Source organism: Thamnophis sirtalis, unplaced genomic scaffold (genome assembly GCF_051295495.1).
Source record: "Thamnophis sirtalis isolate CommonGarterSnake01/CBP01778 unplaced genomic scaffold, rThaSir2_p1.2 scaffold_11, whole genome shotgun sequence".
Lineage (NCBI taxonomy): Eukaryota > Metazoa > Chordata > Lepidosauria > Squamata > Natricidae > Thamnophis > Thamnophis sirtalis.
This window is the reverse complement of record NW_028261391.1, coordinates 48,563,504-48,580,047: the sequence shown is the minus strand read 5'-3', so window position 1 is coordinate 48,580,047 and position 16,544 is coordinate 48,563,504. Positions and strand designations below refer to the sequence as shown.

Below are 16,544 nucleotides of genomic sequence, written 5' to 3'. Positions count from 1 at the left end.
ATAGGTATAACATGGGTGTATCTCGGTACACCCATTATTGCTCGCACGGCTGCATTCTGGACCAACTGCAGTCTTTGAGCACTCTTCAGGGGCAGCCCCATGTAGAGCGCATTACAGTAATCCAGTCTTGAGGTGACGAGGGCGTGAGTGACCATCCGAAAGGCCTCCCGGTCCAGATAGGGTCGCAACTGGTGCACCAGGCGAACCTGGGCAAAGGCCCCCCTGGTCACAGCTGACAAATGATGTTCTAATGTCAGCTGCGGATCCAGGAGGACTCCCAGATTGCGAACCCTCTCTGAGGGGCGTATAATTTCACCCCCCAGGCTAAGAGATGGAATAACTGGACCATCCTTGGGAGGGAGCATCAATAGCCACTCAGTCTTGTCGAGATTGAGTGCAAGCTTATTCGCTCCCATCCAGACCCTGGATGGAAGGAAGATACTACAAATATATTATTTTGATCATTGAGGAATAATAGATTGATCATATAGGAAGGGACCTTGGAAGCCATCTAGTTCTAACCCTAACCCTCTTGGCTATCTAAATTTTGCTTAAAAACCTCCAGTGATGGAGCCATGCTACTAAAAAAGCTTTCCTGCTGCTTAATAGTTCTCACCATCAGGATTTTTTTTCTTATTTCAAGATTGGATCTTCCTCTGTAAAGCTCCCACTCTTTGGTTCTTGTTCTGCCCTTGGGAGCTATGGAAATTAAATCTATAGCCTCTTTTTGTGGCTGTTTTAAAGTATTGAAAGACTGCTATTATGTCCTTCCCACTTTAGTATTCTGTTCTTTACCCCTACCTATATCTCATTTACAAGCCATAACAGTATTACAGAAAAAGTCTTCACTGATCAAGGCATTCCACTACTGAAGGAAATGACATAATAGTATCTACTCTATTTTCTGCCTCCCGAGTCCCAGCTGATTGGGAGGAAATGTGGATTTTGCAGTAACCTGCCCCCGGAGTGGGGAGGAATGGAGATTTTACAGTATCCTTCACCTGCCATGCCCACCAAGCCACACCCACAGAACCGGTAGTAAAATTTTTGAATAGATAAATAGATAGATAGATAAATAGATAGATAGATAGATAGATAGATAGATAGATAGATAGATAGATAGATAGATAGATAGATAGATAGATAGATAGATAGATAGGTGGATGATAGATAGATAGATAGATAGATAGATAGATAGATAGATAGATAGAGAGAGAGAGAGAAGGGGGGGTAGGTAGGTAGGAGGTAGGTAGGTAGGTAGGTAGGTAGGTAGGTGGGTGGGTGGGTGGGTGGGTGGGTGGGTGGATGGATGGATGGATGGATGACAGGACAATCACCCTCCTCAAAATGGACAAAATAGACAAGTCAAAATACAAAATATAAAAATATTTTCTATTTTCTATTTTGCAAAGTGTATTTAAAGGTTTTAAGCAAGAACACCCTGCATACTGCACATATATTTTAATTCTTCACATTTTAAAAGTTATAATTCAATGTTTGGCAAAACTTTGCATATTAGAAATAAAGAAAATCTGCCTTTTTATTTACTTCATCCACCTTGCTCCTGGTCATCTTATTTTTCTCTTTCACTTTTCCAAACATTATTGATTTCTCCAACAAGCTAGATCTTACATAATGTGTCCAAAATATGATAATACGAGCCTGGTTATGTATGTCTTGAGTGATCATCTCTGAATTGATGGTCGGACACACAAACAGATACACCTGTTTTTCCAATAGCAAAATTCAAAAGGTTCAATAGTTTTTTTTCCTTGTTCATTAAAACCCAACTTTACTTCCATGAGACTAGAATATTTACAAAATTCATGTTATCTTATCTGGTTTATATGAAAGTAACATAAAAAAGCTTCATTATATATTGTATATAATTATATAATATTAAAATCCAGTTTGGGATAATGTTCTTTAATTTTTCTGCAGTGTCAGGGACTTATGACACAACAATCTTGAATGCTGCCCTCCCACCATACATGTGGTCCTCCACCCTGCCTGCAGGGTCATCTCTTGGTGGCTACCATAACAACATGACCCAAAGTTCATCTTTGATCAACACTGCAGCCCATTCTACTGGATCAGGTATGCATTCATTTATCAAAGTCTCTGCAATGCTGGGTTGCCAAATGATGCCGTTGATGCCCGGTCCTCATAGTTAAAAATTTTGTGAGTCTGGATGACGAGAAACAGACTGAAGCTCAATCTTAGCAAGACCAAGTGGCTGTGGGTATTTCCCCCCATTATCCTGGTGACCTTTCATTACTAGGCTAGGATGGGATTGTACATCTCTACTCAAGACTGATGTGCAATCTGGAATCTTTTGGGATTCACTACTCCTGCTCAAGGAATAGAGAGTAGCTGTGCCTGAAAGGGATTTCATATTGATTCATTTCCAAAGTGCTTTTTCAAAAGGCAACTGGACTTTGTTTTTTCTTGAAGATGATTTGCTTCTTATCCAAGAAGCTTCTTCGGTTTTGACTGAAGTTCTGACTTCTGCAGTCCGAATTGAAAAAGTATCTTTTGGACAACCATGACTTGGATGATGGAGAATCACCATAGACATATTGATTCATGCATTTACTGTTCTACTATCCAGTAGGGAAGCTCCCTTGATGATCACTTATACCTCAATCCACATGGGGCTGCTTTGAAAGCAACTCAAAAACTAAAGCTCGTTCAGAATGTGGTGGCATGAGTTGCAATGTGACACCATTATTCCATAAGCTGCACAAGTTACTAGTTGACTTTTGGGTGAAATTAAAGATGCTGGTTATCACCTGTAAAGTCTTTCATAGTACAGGGCCAGTTTTTACTTGATCCGCTATCTCTAATAATTTCTTCCCATCTGGTAAGAATCAGTAGAGTAGAGGAAGGAAGAATCAGTGCCTTCCAAGTCCCTTCAATTAAATAAACTATCAGAATGATATAATGAGAGCCCATCTTGAATTTTATGGATGCTATTTGAAAGCTTTGATTAATTAGTGGCTCACTATTTTGATTAAAATAGAGCTGCCAGGACTTTGGAAAGTAAGGAAAGCTGACTAGAAATGTGTGTAAAAAGGGTTGTCATTTTAAAAAAAGGAACCGTACCTGGGAAAAATGGACCTGATGAGAATTTTCTTATCAAATATTTTCCATGCTTTCTTTAGGCGCTGTGTCTTTTTTAATGGAGACCCATTTGAGGGTTGAAAACATAGACATGAGTCCACCATAAACCAATTACTGGTGGTTGAATAACTACAAGAAAAAGAATGACTGGGTCACACATCTGAGATGTGACACAGCCATTTTTCTTTCCATTCAAACACCAGTTCCAGAACTTTGGGTTGTGGTGAACTCATGTTTTCAACATTTTCAACACCTTTTATTTCTATTATTTTCTCTTGCAGTATTTGGCGTTCCAAACAACTTGGCCCCAACTTCATCCACTCTGAATGGTGGTCTTAGCAATTCTTCCACAGGTTTGTTTTCTCCATTCTTCCCTGTTTCAGGAAAAGGAAGCATTCGCGCATTTGTTATTGATTTGTAATCTGTGTTAATGGCACAAGAGAGGAGGCATATCCAAAACAAAATTTCCTGTTTTATTTTAAATCAGTGGTAGTCAACCTGGTCCCTACCGCCCACTAGTGGGCGATCCAACTTTCATGGTGGGTGATAGGGTTTTGTCCGATACTGAAGCACTTTCCTTTTTTCAAATGTAATTGACTTTTTAAAAAAATTTCATAGCATTATTTAAAATTTTTCATTAGGTTTTCATAAAATCACCATTACTGTGGAACCGGTGGGCGGTTAGAAAATTTTACTACTAACAGAGATACAAAAGTGGGCGGTAGGTATAAAAAGGTTAAATCAATGCCCCAGTAAACACAGATGCAGATATTTGCTATATATATTTATACATTTAATAACCTATAAAAAAGCCATAATAAAAATATAAACAAAAACAAAGATCAGCTGTTAAACAACTAATATATCTTTTCCATTAATTTTACTCCGATAATTGTACAAATTATCACTGCCAGAAATGTTGGCATGGCACTAAGAAAGCAATTTCTTTCCATCTTTAATCTTGGCATTTTAAAGATAATTGCCAGAATATTTCCTTATGATAAAAGTTGGTTCCAGCATGAGAGGAAAAAGACAACATAAGTAATCAGGTCTGTTTATATGTTATAACTGCATTAATTGTAGATGATTAATTTAAGACCATCCATACAAAAAATTGCTGACTATGATTATACATAAATTTTAAATCTGACCCTCAAATATTTTATTTGCAGCATATGGTGTTCAAAATAACCTGGCTCCAAACACACTTGGGGTCACAAGTACCACAACCACAGCTTCCACAGGTAACAACACTTGATGAAAATATGTGGAATTCAAAGCATTTTTGCTAAGATTCATTTGCCTTAGAAATGATGGAAGAATATTGAAAAATTATTTCCTTTTGCTTATTTCAAAATATTGCAATTCATGTAGATCTCCATAATATATCTCAAGTAATTCTATTGTTTTGCCAGCTTGCATATCTACTAATCTCTGTGAGGTCCTGAATCACTTTTTCTCTCAGTAAGTCACTTATAGCTGGATAAAGAATAGTTGTGTATCGAGATATAGATAATAATCACTACTTCAACTTTTTAAAAGATGCTGTTCCATTCCATGATATTAGTGCCCCAAAAGCTGGGGAAATACATACATAGTTAGATCTTTTCCTTGGGCTTCTGGAAATCTAGAATTGTGTCTTTATCCCTCACTCTTTTTCATTTTCAACAGCATATGGAACAAAGAAAAATGCAGTGCAAAGCTCTGGTGTGACTAGTACAGGTGTGTCCACATCATCTACAACTGGTGAGTCTTCATCTCTTTCACATGGAACAGCAAAGGAGACTCTGCAGAACCAACAACGCCCCTTTCTGTGCTATCTATGGAGTACATGATGGGGAGAAGGACTTGTGCTTCTGCCTTACTGCCTTGCCTGCGATCCAGCAAAGCAGCATCTGCCAGTCTCCTTTTCCTGGATGTCTCAAAGGTACTTTGCCAAAAAGGCAACTGCACTTTCTTGGTTTATTTTGCTGTTTCGCTTCTCATCTAAGAAGTTTCTTCAGTTCTGAACTGAAAAAGAACTGAAGAGGCTTCTTGGATGAGAAGATAAACTTTTTCAAAGAAAAAGAAACCCAAGAAAGTCTGGTTAATTTTTGGAAAACCACCTTTGTGACATGGATGATTGAGAATCTCCATAGACTTTCCCTGGATGGATTTTCAATTTTCCTTTGCTGTGCTGGTGCTTGTGGGTTTTAATCAAATGTATTACTTATTTTAAAAACTTTTTTTTTCTCTGTATGTGTAAATCTTCAGATTTACTGATATTAGAAAAGTTGTTGTTTCAGGCAAGGCTTCATCCAAATATGAAACAGGGCTGAATTAGTTTTGCTGCTATGACCAACAAGGCATGGTGGGAAAGGGAGGATTTTGCTCAAAATTAGGGATGCCCTGTGATTGATCTGTAGAAAGGAAGCCTAGAAGAAAGTGTAAGGAATGTATTTAGTTTCTACTTCACTGTATTGTTGTAGGTACAAACAAGTATGTGAAACTAACAAATTTTGCAACCTTCATAGTAAAGCAACAACATCATACTAGCTTTTTTCCCTTAAGAAGGTTCCAATTCCTCCTAAACATTATCTTGGGGAGAGGACTTGATATGGTTTGGCTAATGTAGCATCTAAAAAAGCCCAGATGTAATACCTGCTTGAAAACATATCTTCTGATAGCACTGCACATTTCTTAAGCTATCTATGTTTTATACAGGTTTACATTAAATGTTAAATCTTAAAATAATGGGCAATATTTCAATTTGATTTATAATTTGAGTAAGTCCAGCTACAGAAATTTATAAACCATTTTTTTCTTGATGTGATTTGAGAACTTAGTGTTATCATTACAAAAAAAATCACAGTGCTGTATTAGCCCTACCTCTGTCTGAGATCCCCTATTTAGTGGAGAAATTCATATATTTAATATAGGGAATTCACTACACAAGAGATGGGGATAGCTATTCAATTGGGTTGTCAGGGTTCCAACCAGTGGTGGATTATGACCGCCGGGAGCACCAGGTACCATTCTGGTATGGTGCTCCAGAGAGCCCACCAGCCTGCCCGCCCGCCTGCCCGCCCATGCTCCTTACCGGTATTTGAAATTTTCAGGGCGGGCACATGCACGGAATGGACGGCACCTACGCAATGCTCAGCCAAGCAGCTGGAGCGTTGCGGAGGCATCACGGAGCATCATGGGCGATAAGTACACGTGCGCGTGCTGCGCACGTTCATGTGGTGGACACCCAGCCCCGTTGCACCATACCAGTTGCAACAGGATCCAGAACCCACCACTGGTTCCAACGGATGCCGTAAAAGAGTTGACATAGATGACTTTAAACTGGGACTGGTGGATTAGTCAACTAAAGCCTTTTAATGTTGAAGATTCAACATTCTCTCAGAGTTTGGGTAGCTTGTCTGCAAATACTTGTGGAGGGGAGCGAACAGTAGAAGAAAGGGTATGTCTTCACCTCTTTCCAGTGAATCTGTTGGGCCGCTGTGAGAAACAAAATGCAGATTAGCAAAGGCTTTGATCTGACCCAGCAAGGTTTATGTTACCAACAAAATAAACTTACAGGAGACACTGTAAATGAGATGTCCACTAGAGGAAGCTACTGCCTTTAGAAAATGGAAATAAAAGCAAAACATGGAAAATTTACTTTATTTTACAGCAATTTTTCTTTAATTGATATCATGCTGTCTAATGGCAAGTCTATAAACACTCTTTCTATGTTTTCTTGCTGCATAAATCAAGCAGAAAGCTAGTTTCTGTTCTGTTAGATTTCTCAGCTGCATTACAAAGGGAAATGTGTGTTTCTTACTTACCTTGCAAGGATCACAAAAAAGTGAGCTAAGTGTTACCTGCAGTTATACTGCTATTACTAAACCCAGAGTAACACCTAATTATTATAGTTTATATCCAAGTGGATATTTTAAATTAATAATTAACAAGTTCAGAATAATCATCAATATTTTGGAGAAAATCTATGTGGTCAAACACCAACTTGATGGCACATAATTATCAATCAGTCTTTGAAAACAGTATCACCAAAGGAGGATAACTGCAATATCCAATATATACATGATTGTTTTCTCCTGTCTTTTCTGACATTCAGTTGCCGCGTCCACAAACTCTCAGAGTGATGACATCCTACGCAAAGACTGCAAATTTGTGCTCATAGAAAAAGATAATGTAACTCCCAAGAAAGAAATGGAACTATTGATCATGTCCAAGGACAGTGGAAAAGTTTTTAGTGCATCAGGCACTGGGCTCAGTGGAGGTCAGTTTTGTTCCCATTCTTGAGGCCACATATTGATTTCATATAAGTTCAGAGGGTACACTACTTATATGGGATCTGTTTCCCTCCAACCTTGTTTTATATCATCTGATAATGTCAGAGAAAATGGCACAATTCATTTCCATGAAGTAAATATTTTCTGGTTTTGTGTGATACACTGAATCACAAACAATAGCAACCATTCGTTTTCAAGTCAGTGTTTCTGACATATCTGTACCCTGTTTCCCCAAAAATAATACCTCCCCAGATAATAAGTCCAATTGGACTTTTGAGCACATGCGCTAAAATAAGCCCTCCCCTGAAAATAAGCTCTCCCCAAAAATATTGCAACACAGCATTAGCCATGAGGTGACCACGCTCACCACCTCCTGCTCCTCAAAAATAATAAGACCTCCCTGAAAATAAGGCCAAGTGCTTATTTTGGGGGTCAAAAGAAAATAAGATGCTGTCTTATTTTCAGCAAAAGACCCTATCTTATTTTTGGGGAAAGATGATAATGTTGGAGAACATAATATTGTAATGCTATAAAGAAATGCATGTCATTTTTTAAAAAGTGTTCATTGAAAGGATAACAAGAAGAAGACAAAGCAGAAAGGTAGTAAGATGCAAAGTATAATTATAGAAACATAAAAGCAAACGCTAGTTTTGGTATACCAATAAAGGTAAGGTTTTCCCCTGTCCAGTTGTTCCTGACATCTCTGTTTCTTAGCCAAGGAGCCAGCAATGTCAAAAGACACTTCTGTGGTCATGTGGCTGGCATGAATATCTACTTGCATTTACATGCTTTCGAATTGCAAGGTGAACAGTAGCTGGGGCAAGTAATGGGAGCTCACCCCATCACACGGCACTTGGAACTTGAACCCAGGCAGTTGGCTTTCCAGCCGACAAGCTCAGCGTCTTTAACTGCTGAGCCATCAAATCCCCTTTTGGTATAGCTATAAAGTGAGGTAAATTATTGTAGCTTAATAGATCTAAAGAGAAAAAAAGAAATCTGACTAGGTTTTACATTGTTCAAGTGAGATGATTTTGACTGGCTGTTGCTTTTTTCTGTCAATGAGCAAAACATATTCACAGAGGAGAAGAAACATCAAACTTACTTAGGCGGATGAATGAGCAAGGAAATGGCAATATTCCAGAAAGACTGTTGTGAATGTTTGTGAAAGAATACTGGCTGGGATATGACTGGAGAAAGGGAGGAAGTGGAGCACAATCCCAAACAACTCACAGGAAATTTAATCTATTGAGCCTGAACTTCACTATGACTAGTTTCTCACGGGCTGAAAGCTCCAATGAATTTTAAAAAAATCCTGGGTTATTGTATACTGAAGTGTTTGTGGAAATAAACCTTCAGGTTAATATCTCATATTACTGTACCACTTTAACAACTATGCTTATATAGTAGATAACAGCAGCTGCATTCAGTTCTGTAGTTGCTACCTAATTACTTTTTAGACTGGCCCCAGGATGCCACATTTACTCCCTAAAGTCATAAGAATTGAGTAGAGTATGTGCTAGCAGAGTGTTTATTTGCCGGATGCCCTTCCTTCACCAATGTGGAGGTTTGTACAGCAGATACATTCTCATTGTGCCCAGAGAGAGGAATATCTGCCTCTACCTAAGATTGAACTCACAGCCTCCTGATTGTGAGGTGAGAGCTCCATCTCTAGGCCACCACACCACTCCTTTTCCTTGTTTAATCAATACTGGATGAATATTTCAATACCACAATGATATCAGTGAAATGAACTCATTAAGACTCCAATTCACAGCATAGTCCAATCCAGGGATGGATATATTTTTCAACCTGTGTATTAGACTATAATCCAGACTATACTGTTGGACAAGTTTTATGATATCCCACAGGGTTTAATTTTTTAATATCCTTTTTACAAAGAGGTTTAGTGTTGAATAGGTTTTGGAGGAAGGGGATTTGGCCCTGAAGTAAAAATATTCGCTTAATTTAGGAGTACATCAAGATTTTGAAAGGGCTTAACAAATACTGTACATTTACACAAAGCGTAAGGGTCTCATCCTCCACACATTCTAACATTTCTTGGCTAAAAAATCAATCAGACTTAGATATTCTCTTTGTTTTTGTTTTAAATTTGGAGATAAACTGGTATTAAGCCATTTCATATTTACCCTAAATATGATTTATTTGGGCCCACCACAGGTTATTATGCAGAAGACACCTTACAAAAAGGCGAAAAGGCTAGCTCTTATTATGCTGGAGATTCCTATCTGAAATCAGAAACAAATGGTACGTCATTGATTCTCTGTCTTGATTTGACTAATTAAGAGAAGAATAAAAATACGTCTCACACAAACATTGTATGATAACAATGATCCGGCTAATTAAAACAATGGTTATGCTAGTGACAAAGCTGTGAAAGCTGGACAAAGAGAAAGAATGAGAAGCAAAATAGACACCATGGAATTATGAATTTGGAGATATTTGTTAAGATTAATATGAACTATAAAATGAATCAATTAATACTAGCTGATAAAAAACCCAACTAATTCCTTGAAGTGATAATCAGAACACAAAAACTAGTATACTTTGGACATGTGATGCAAATGGATGATGAACTAGAAAAAACAATTATTCTTGACAAAGTTGAAGATAATAGAAGAAGGGAAAGAGAACAATAAAGTAGCTGAGCAACTTCAAAGAGATCACTGAAACATCCTTGGAAAAGCTATGGATCATCAACAGGGAGAGGTCAAGCTGGTGTCCATTTACCCATACAATTCAGCAGAAGTGCACATGACTATCACCAGATATGCATCAAGAATTCCTGGCCAACTGTTTAATATAGTAAAAGAGGCCAATCTGCATTCACTCATCTATTCGCCTGAATATTAGGCAGAAAAATATTGTGCATATGGAACTATTAGGATACAGAAAATGTTTCTCCCTTTTAGGTGAGAAAAATACTTCAGAGCAAATAATCCCCTTCCCAAAATATTGAATGAAATTCGTTTCCTACTATGCAGTATTTCTACTCCACTTTTTGAGAGTTTTGAAAAACAAATCTTAATTTATAATTACAGTATGGTTTGCAGTAATTCTTCAAAGTCATGTCCTTATTCTATGCCCACTGAAGCCACACTGTAATATTGTCCCACGTCCTTATTTGGATTAACAACTACTACTGTGCATTAAACTCTGTTTATAACAAATAACACAGAAGAGTGTTACCCTTACATTCTTTTTGTTGTTACAGGTGGCCTTAAATCTGTTTCCGCAAAAGACAAAACCGCTGTTGCAGGTGAATACCCATATTCATTAGTTCTTGATTGATATAGTGCAGAAACCATTGACAGATAATACTAGATTCATAGATTTTTATGGAAATATATTTATTTAAAATTGGAGGCTATTCAATGTGGGGGATATTTTTTCTATAGACAAATGCTAAGATTATTTTTTTATGTGAACCTTTACACCACATATGCAGGATTTAGAAAATCCAAAGCACATTTACTTTATTCTGTGCCAATTAAATGAAATAATGAAATAAATGACCTTTAGGAATATTCTATACTTGGGTGATTATAATTGTACAATCAAAATCTTCTGGGGAGATTTTCTAACTGGACCAGGTTGTGTTGAACAGCTGTGACACAGCAGACCATTTATCATTTTGATGTCTATATTTGAAGCACAAGCTATCCAGATGTCTCGTAACTGATCTGCTATTAAACTTAAAAGAAAAAATACACCTTTGAGAGTGTAATACTTATGTACCATAGCTGATCAATAATAGAATATTACTTCATGCTACAAGTTACAAAGATTTCTTTAAAGAGTTTTTAGAAACTAAAGTCAGTAATACAGTCTTATGTATGGTGTATCTCTGTATATGTATTTGCATATATTTGTGTGTGTGTGTGTGTGTGTGTGTGTGTTTGCTGTTTGTATTAATTAAAGCCCAATGTTTCTCAAAAACTGAAGATTGGTTCTCAGTGCAGGTTCTTTAAATATGAAGTGAATACTTATTTAATGCTAATTATTGTAATATTGAGTTTAGATTTTGAATAAGACTCAAAGGTATGACTTTTGCCCCTTCCCCACAACCATCGGCTTTTGCAATCTCACTTTCCAGGGACTAATTTGTTTTTTTTTTTTAATTATCCTTTTCTACAGGAGGCAGAGGTGATAATGGGTGTGGAGGGGCCGGGGGTTGTCCAGCCTGGTGCCCCTGTAGTTCATGTTGCAACTGGTGGATGTGGCTCCTGGGTTTGCTACTGGCCTGGCTGCTCCTTCTTGGTCTTCTTTTTGGACTTATTGCTTTGGGTAAGATATTATCATTGAATGGGAGAAGCAAAAAGTTCAAGATCTCTTCAAATGATTGGTCCTAGAAAATAAGTATTGTCAGTTTATTTTAACCATATTTTGTTAAACATTTTATAATGGTCTGGGTTACCCATAGTATTAAGATCCATGATTGTACTGTATACAACAGGGGCTGCATTTATACAGCATGCTAATCCAAAATCAGAGCAAAGCAAGCTCATCATAATTTTGTATAATGTGTAAACCAGATTTTGAACAAAAACAATTGTTTACATTTTTGAAAGAGGCTCACTGAAAGAACTGCCTAGAATTTTCTTTCAATTCACAGTTATTTTCTGTTCAATAATTACTTCTTGAAAATTTTGCACGAAACTACAAGGTATAAGGACAACTTAATTCTCTATTTTACTTTAAAATTTCAGCGGAGGAAGTACGGAAGTTGAAATCGCGAGTGGAGAGCCTTGAATCACCGATTGAGTCCCGACAAGGAATTGGCACTTACTCAGAAAAGTTAGTCAGCCAGGGAGGCACACTCAGCAATATGAATGAACATGAACTACGGAATTATCTGAAATCGTTAATAAGTGTGGAGATGAAACAAGGTGAGAAACATACAAAAATCAAATTCATTAGGACATGAAAGTATGAAAAGGAACAGAATACAGATTCCACAGTCACTCTTTAAAATTAAATCAATTTATATGATTGTACATCTCACAAATACATATCTGGGTGATTAACACATCAAAAACTAATTCATAAAACAATATCAACAAAACAATCCTGCAATGGTTAAGAACAAACAATAAACAACACAATAACATCTTATTTCACGGGCCATTTAAGTTTCTAACCTCCATGTATTGGAGTACATCTAGGTTTTCAGTCCTTTGTAAAAGGTCAACAGGGTCTTTTTTAATGGGTTCATCAATCAGATCACTGGTCAGCTACCAAGCACTAGTGTTCATTAGTCTGCCTTGTTTAACACAGGTAATTGGAGATGTAGCTGAAAGGACTTGCATCTTGTATTTCTGTAGCATGCTTCCTTTCAAGGTGCCAGATTAGCCTATGCCATTTTTAAAATGTTTTCTTAAACATTTTGGAGAAAATCATGCTGGATAGTGTCATACTAAGTGAGTGATACACAATGTTAGAGGTCTAGCAATACCTTCTACGCATATTTTATATAATATACTTTCTAAGCCACACATATTTCCATTCACTTATCTTGCCATATCAGTAATAAACCAGAAATAGTTTTGCATCCTTTGTACAAGCATCTGACTGTCATTCCATATACCCATGTAGGTCAGTTCCGAGGAGAACCAGGACCAAAAGGTAGCAATTTACTAGATTTGTTTCAATATTTGAATAAGAGTATCTTTTATTGTTCATTTGTATTCTAAACAGTATATGGTTGAAAGGGGGCTTTTAGTTCTGTCTTTAGCATTAAAAAAATTAGCATGATTCCATGGGAAGATGCATACTTTGTGTTTCTCTAGGAAAAAGCACTAATAGTCAGACACATTTGAATTTCTAGTTTAGGCATGCATTTTATATAAAATTAAGTGAACCCTTGGAATTTGTGTTTTTTACTATGAAATATATGGAGCAATGTCTTGAAAAATAAACCACCTGAGACTAATTGATATAGAGCCAACGATATTTCTGCCTTTCACCAGCTTCTCGAACATATTCTAAGTATAGTAGGAATTAAAGGTAAACAAAATAAGGAAAGTCTGGATATAATCCCTCTATAATATTTATGCTTTTCTCCCATTTTCTTCCCTAGGGGATATTGGGATCCAAGGACCAAAAGGTAAGTTCAATTTTTTCTAGACGCTTAGCCCTGTGAAAGCAATATAGACATAACTTTTCATTAGGCATAAATCAGAGGTGGGTTGCTGCCGGTTTGGCCTGGATTGGACGACAGGAAATTCTGCCCACCTGACCGGACACGTCTGCGCACGCAGGAGCACTCCTGAACCAGGAGTAAAAAAATTCCCAACCCACCTCTGGCATATATGTATTTATATGTATCTACAATAGAATATCAATGGCTATCAGGAATTGCAAGATTAGGAAAATATAATTAGCCACATATTCTTAAAAATCAGCAATCTAAAACCCAACTTATTCAACAATGGATACTAAATAATAGTTGGTAAAAAGGAAAAGTTGAGCATAGTGCCTGTCAGGTGAAACAGTGCTGATTTTATATGAAGAGTTTAATGCTGTACCTTGAAAAATCTAGATGAAAAAGACATTTACATTTTTTTAAGAAGTCAAGATGGCTAAGCAGGAACATTCCAGGAAAAGCATTATTCGTTTTATCTGCTTTCCATGGTACAAAGGGGATTTTGATTTGTTGAGAACCTTGAAACTAGGTATCTGTTGAATAGCACAAGCACAGAGTTAATTCAAGTTTATCATTTCTATTGTGTGTGAAAGCATTTAAATCTCCTTTGCCTTGCAGTTGCAAGTGTAACTGACATAATGTGGAACTCAAAAGACCAGAAAATTGCTGTTGGAAAATTATGTTACTTATTATCACTTTTTGTTTGTTTGTTTCTATAGGAGACCCAGGCATACCAGGTAGGTGGAACTTAGTAACAGTATCCCAATTTCCTATAGCCCATCTTCTTGAGCTGCACCAGTAATTACTGTAAATGTCAGCGTTAGTGGTGTTCTTACATTCATATTACCCAAGAATCCAATACTTCATTCTTGATTTAAAGAGAAAAGTAGCTAACAGTTATCACTCAGTTACCTCAATAGAAAAAAGTGGCATTTACTAAATTACTAAAAAGTCACATTTTGAACTTATAAGACACTTTTTGTTTCCATATTCATACATTCTGAAATCATGCTTTCATAGCATCTGGAATCCATATGCAACAGCAAATTGCCAGATTGGAACAGTGCCTTTTCCTGCACTGAAATTAATGCAATCTATTTTAAAATGTTATTTAAAGTGTCATTTTAAAATTTCTATAGATAATATGGATTTTGAAGGTCAGAAATGAAATACAGAAAATTGTGATGGTCCTAAAATAGCAATGCCAATGTTAGGAATAGTTGTGTGTTGTAAAAAATTAGTGTCTTAGTCCAACATCAATTATAAGATTTATAATTTATTTTTAAGCTAATGACAGAGTCATTCAAGGGGTTATTCCTTTTGTGATTCATTTGATTCTTATAGCAAAAATCAAAATTTCAAGTTTCAAATAAATTTTAATTTAAAATTAATTTAAATTAGATGTAGGTAATTGTTTTTTCCCCCTTATGATTCCTTGTAGCTGAGCATAAATAATGACACATATCATTTTTTGAACATGCATTTTCTATCTAACATGTATTCCAGGCTTAATAGGTCACCCTGGGCCAGAAGGACCAAGGGGACTAAAAGGCAGCATGGGTAAGCAAAATATTTCTTTATTTTGGATCTTATATGGGGCACCGTTTTGTCATTACAATATATGTAATTATCTGTAATAACAATTATAGTCCAGGAGAAGAAACATTGGGTGAAACACAGGCTGTGGTGGACCTATATTCTGAATAATTGATTCTTTACAGGTGAAACTGGCCAGGAAGGCCCCATAGGGCCAAGAGGACGAGATGGGCCTCCAGGCCTCCGTGGGGAGCCTGGTTCCCCGGGATTTGGAGAGAAAGGTGACAAAGGTAAGATTTTTTTCTGCTTCCACAAATAACCTAGAAAATATTATTTGGAAGAGTTTTCAAGATTGTGAACATATTATATCTGTGACTTTCATGCATTCTGTCTTCAGAAATACTTTCACACTAGCCATCCATGATGTCTGTTGAGATAGCTGTTTGCATTGCAGAAGATTTTGAGAAATATTTAATCCTTCTTCTTGAAGAAGCTTAACTATAGTTCCAAAGCCCCAGCAATGCTATTTTGCTATTCATTAGTGAAGCCCTTGCTTTGCATAGGCAGCTATGCCTCCACTTATTTTTTCCATGGTTTCCCTTTATCTTAAGGGAAACATATAATAATAGCACTTATATACCACTTCACAGTGCTTTACCGCCCTCTCTAAGCGGTTTACAGAATCAGCTTATTGACCCCAATAATCTTTGTCTTCATTTTATTGACTTCAGAAGGATGGAAGGCTGAGTCAACTTTGAGCTGGTAAGAATCGAAACTGGCTCTCTGTAACAAGCAAGTAGCAAGCACTGCAGGTGCCCACCATTTAAGTTTACCAGGAATGCCCCTCTATTTCTGGCGGACAGATTCAGACAGAGAGAAACCATAAGAGAAGATTTAAATGACTAACAGCACTTGATCAAAAAGATAGATTCCTCCCTCTGCATTACAAACAGTACAAACTTGCATTACTTGGAAATGAAGTGAGGAGAGAAATAAGAAAACAGTGGTATTTCCTTGGAATAGGGATTCCCTATTTTCTTGGACATTGGCAAAAGTCTGAGATTTTTGAACCTCTGACTCCAGGCTTTCTTAGACACCTACTGCATATCTATGTGTGCAGGGAAAGACGATTCATTGCAGCCAAATTACTTTTGGGCAACTACTTGCCGACTCTTACTTATTTTCCTAGGAATTTCAGATTAGATTTCAAGGACTATGATCCCAATTCATTTCTTTAGTGCATATGACAATGCTCCATTCTTAATTTTAGTACTTACCAAAACAAAACAAAAAGCTAGAATCATTGCTTTTACCACAAAGGCTACAAAAACTGTGTCATCTGTCCAAGTGATATGAAAATCACAAGGGCTGAATTTCTCGGCCAAAAGAGATGACTGAGGGTTTTTTAAAAATATTATATTGCCTATTGTTCTTTATATATT

At 36.9% G+C, this 16,544-nt stretch overlaps 1 protein-coding gene across 1 annotated transcript in view; it reads left to right on the top strand.

Annotated features, from left to right (window-relative positions):
* Nucleotides 1–16,544, top strand: part of COL17A1 (collagen type XVII alpha 1 chain) — a 65,701-nt gene that overhangs the window by 17,001 nt on the left and 32,156 nt on the right. The window contains exons 10-23 of the mRNA XM_087725793.1: nucleotides 1,942–2,097; nucleotides 3,405–3,476; nucleotides 4,296–4,367; nucleotides 4,795–4,869; nucleotides 7,226–7,390; nucleotides 9,582–9,668; nucleotides 10,636–10,680; nucleotides 11,559–11,708; nucleotides 12,131–12,310; nucleotides 13,017–13,046; nucleotides 13,501–13,527; nucleotides 14,286–14,303; nucleotides 15,073–15,126; nucleotides 15,288–15,392. Coding sequence (XP_087581919.1) covers nucleotides 1,942–2,097; nucleotides 3,405–3,476; nucleotides 4,296–4,367; nucleotides 4,795–4,869; nucleotides 7,226–7,390; nucleotides 9,582–9,668; nucleotides 10,636–10,680; nucleotides 11,559–11,708; nucleotides 12,131–12,310; nucleotides 13,017–13,046; nucleotides 13,501–13,527; nucleotides 14,286–14,303; nucleotides 15,073–15,126; nucleotides 15,288–15,392 — 1,236 coding nt within the window. The remainder of the gene's footprint in view (nucleotides 1–1,941; nucleotides 2,098–3,404; nucleotides 3,477–4,295; nucleotides 4,368–4,794; nucleotides 4,870–7,225; nucleotides 7,391–9,581; nucleotides 9,669–10,635; nucleotides 10,681–11,558; nucleotides 11,709–12,130; nucleotides 12,311–13,016; nucleotides 13,047–13,500; nucleotides 13,528–14,285; nucleotides 14,304–15,072; nucleotides 15,127–15,287; nucleotides 15,393–16,544) is intronic.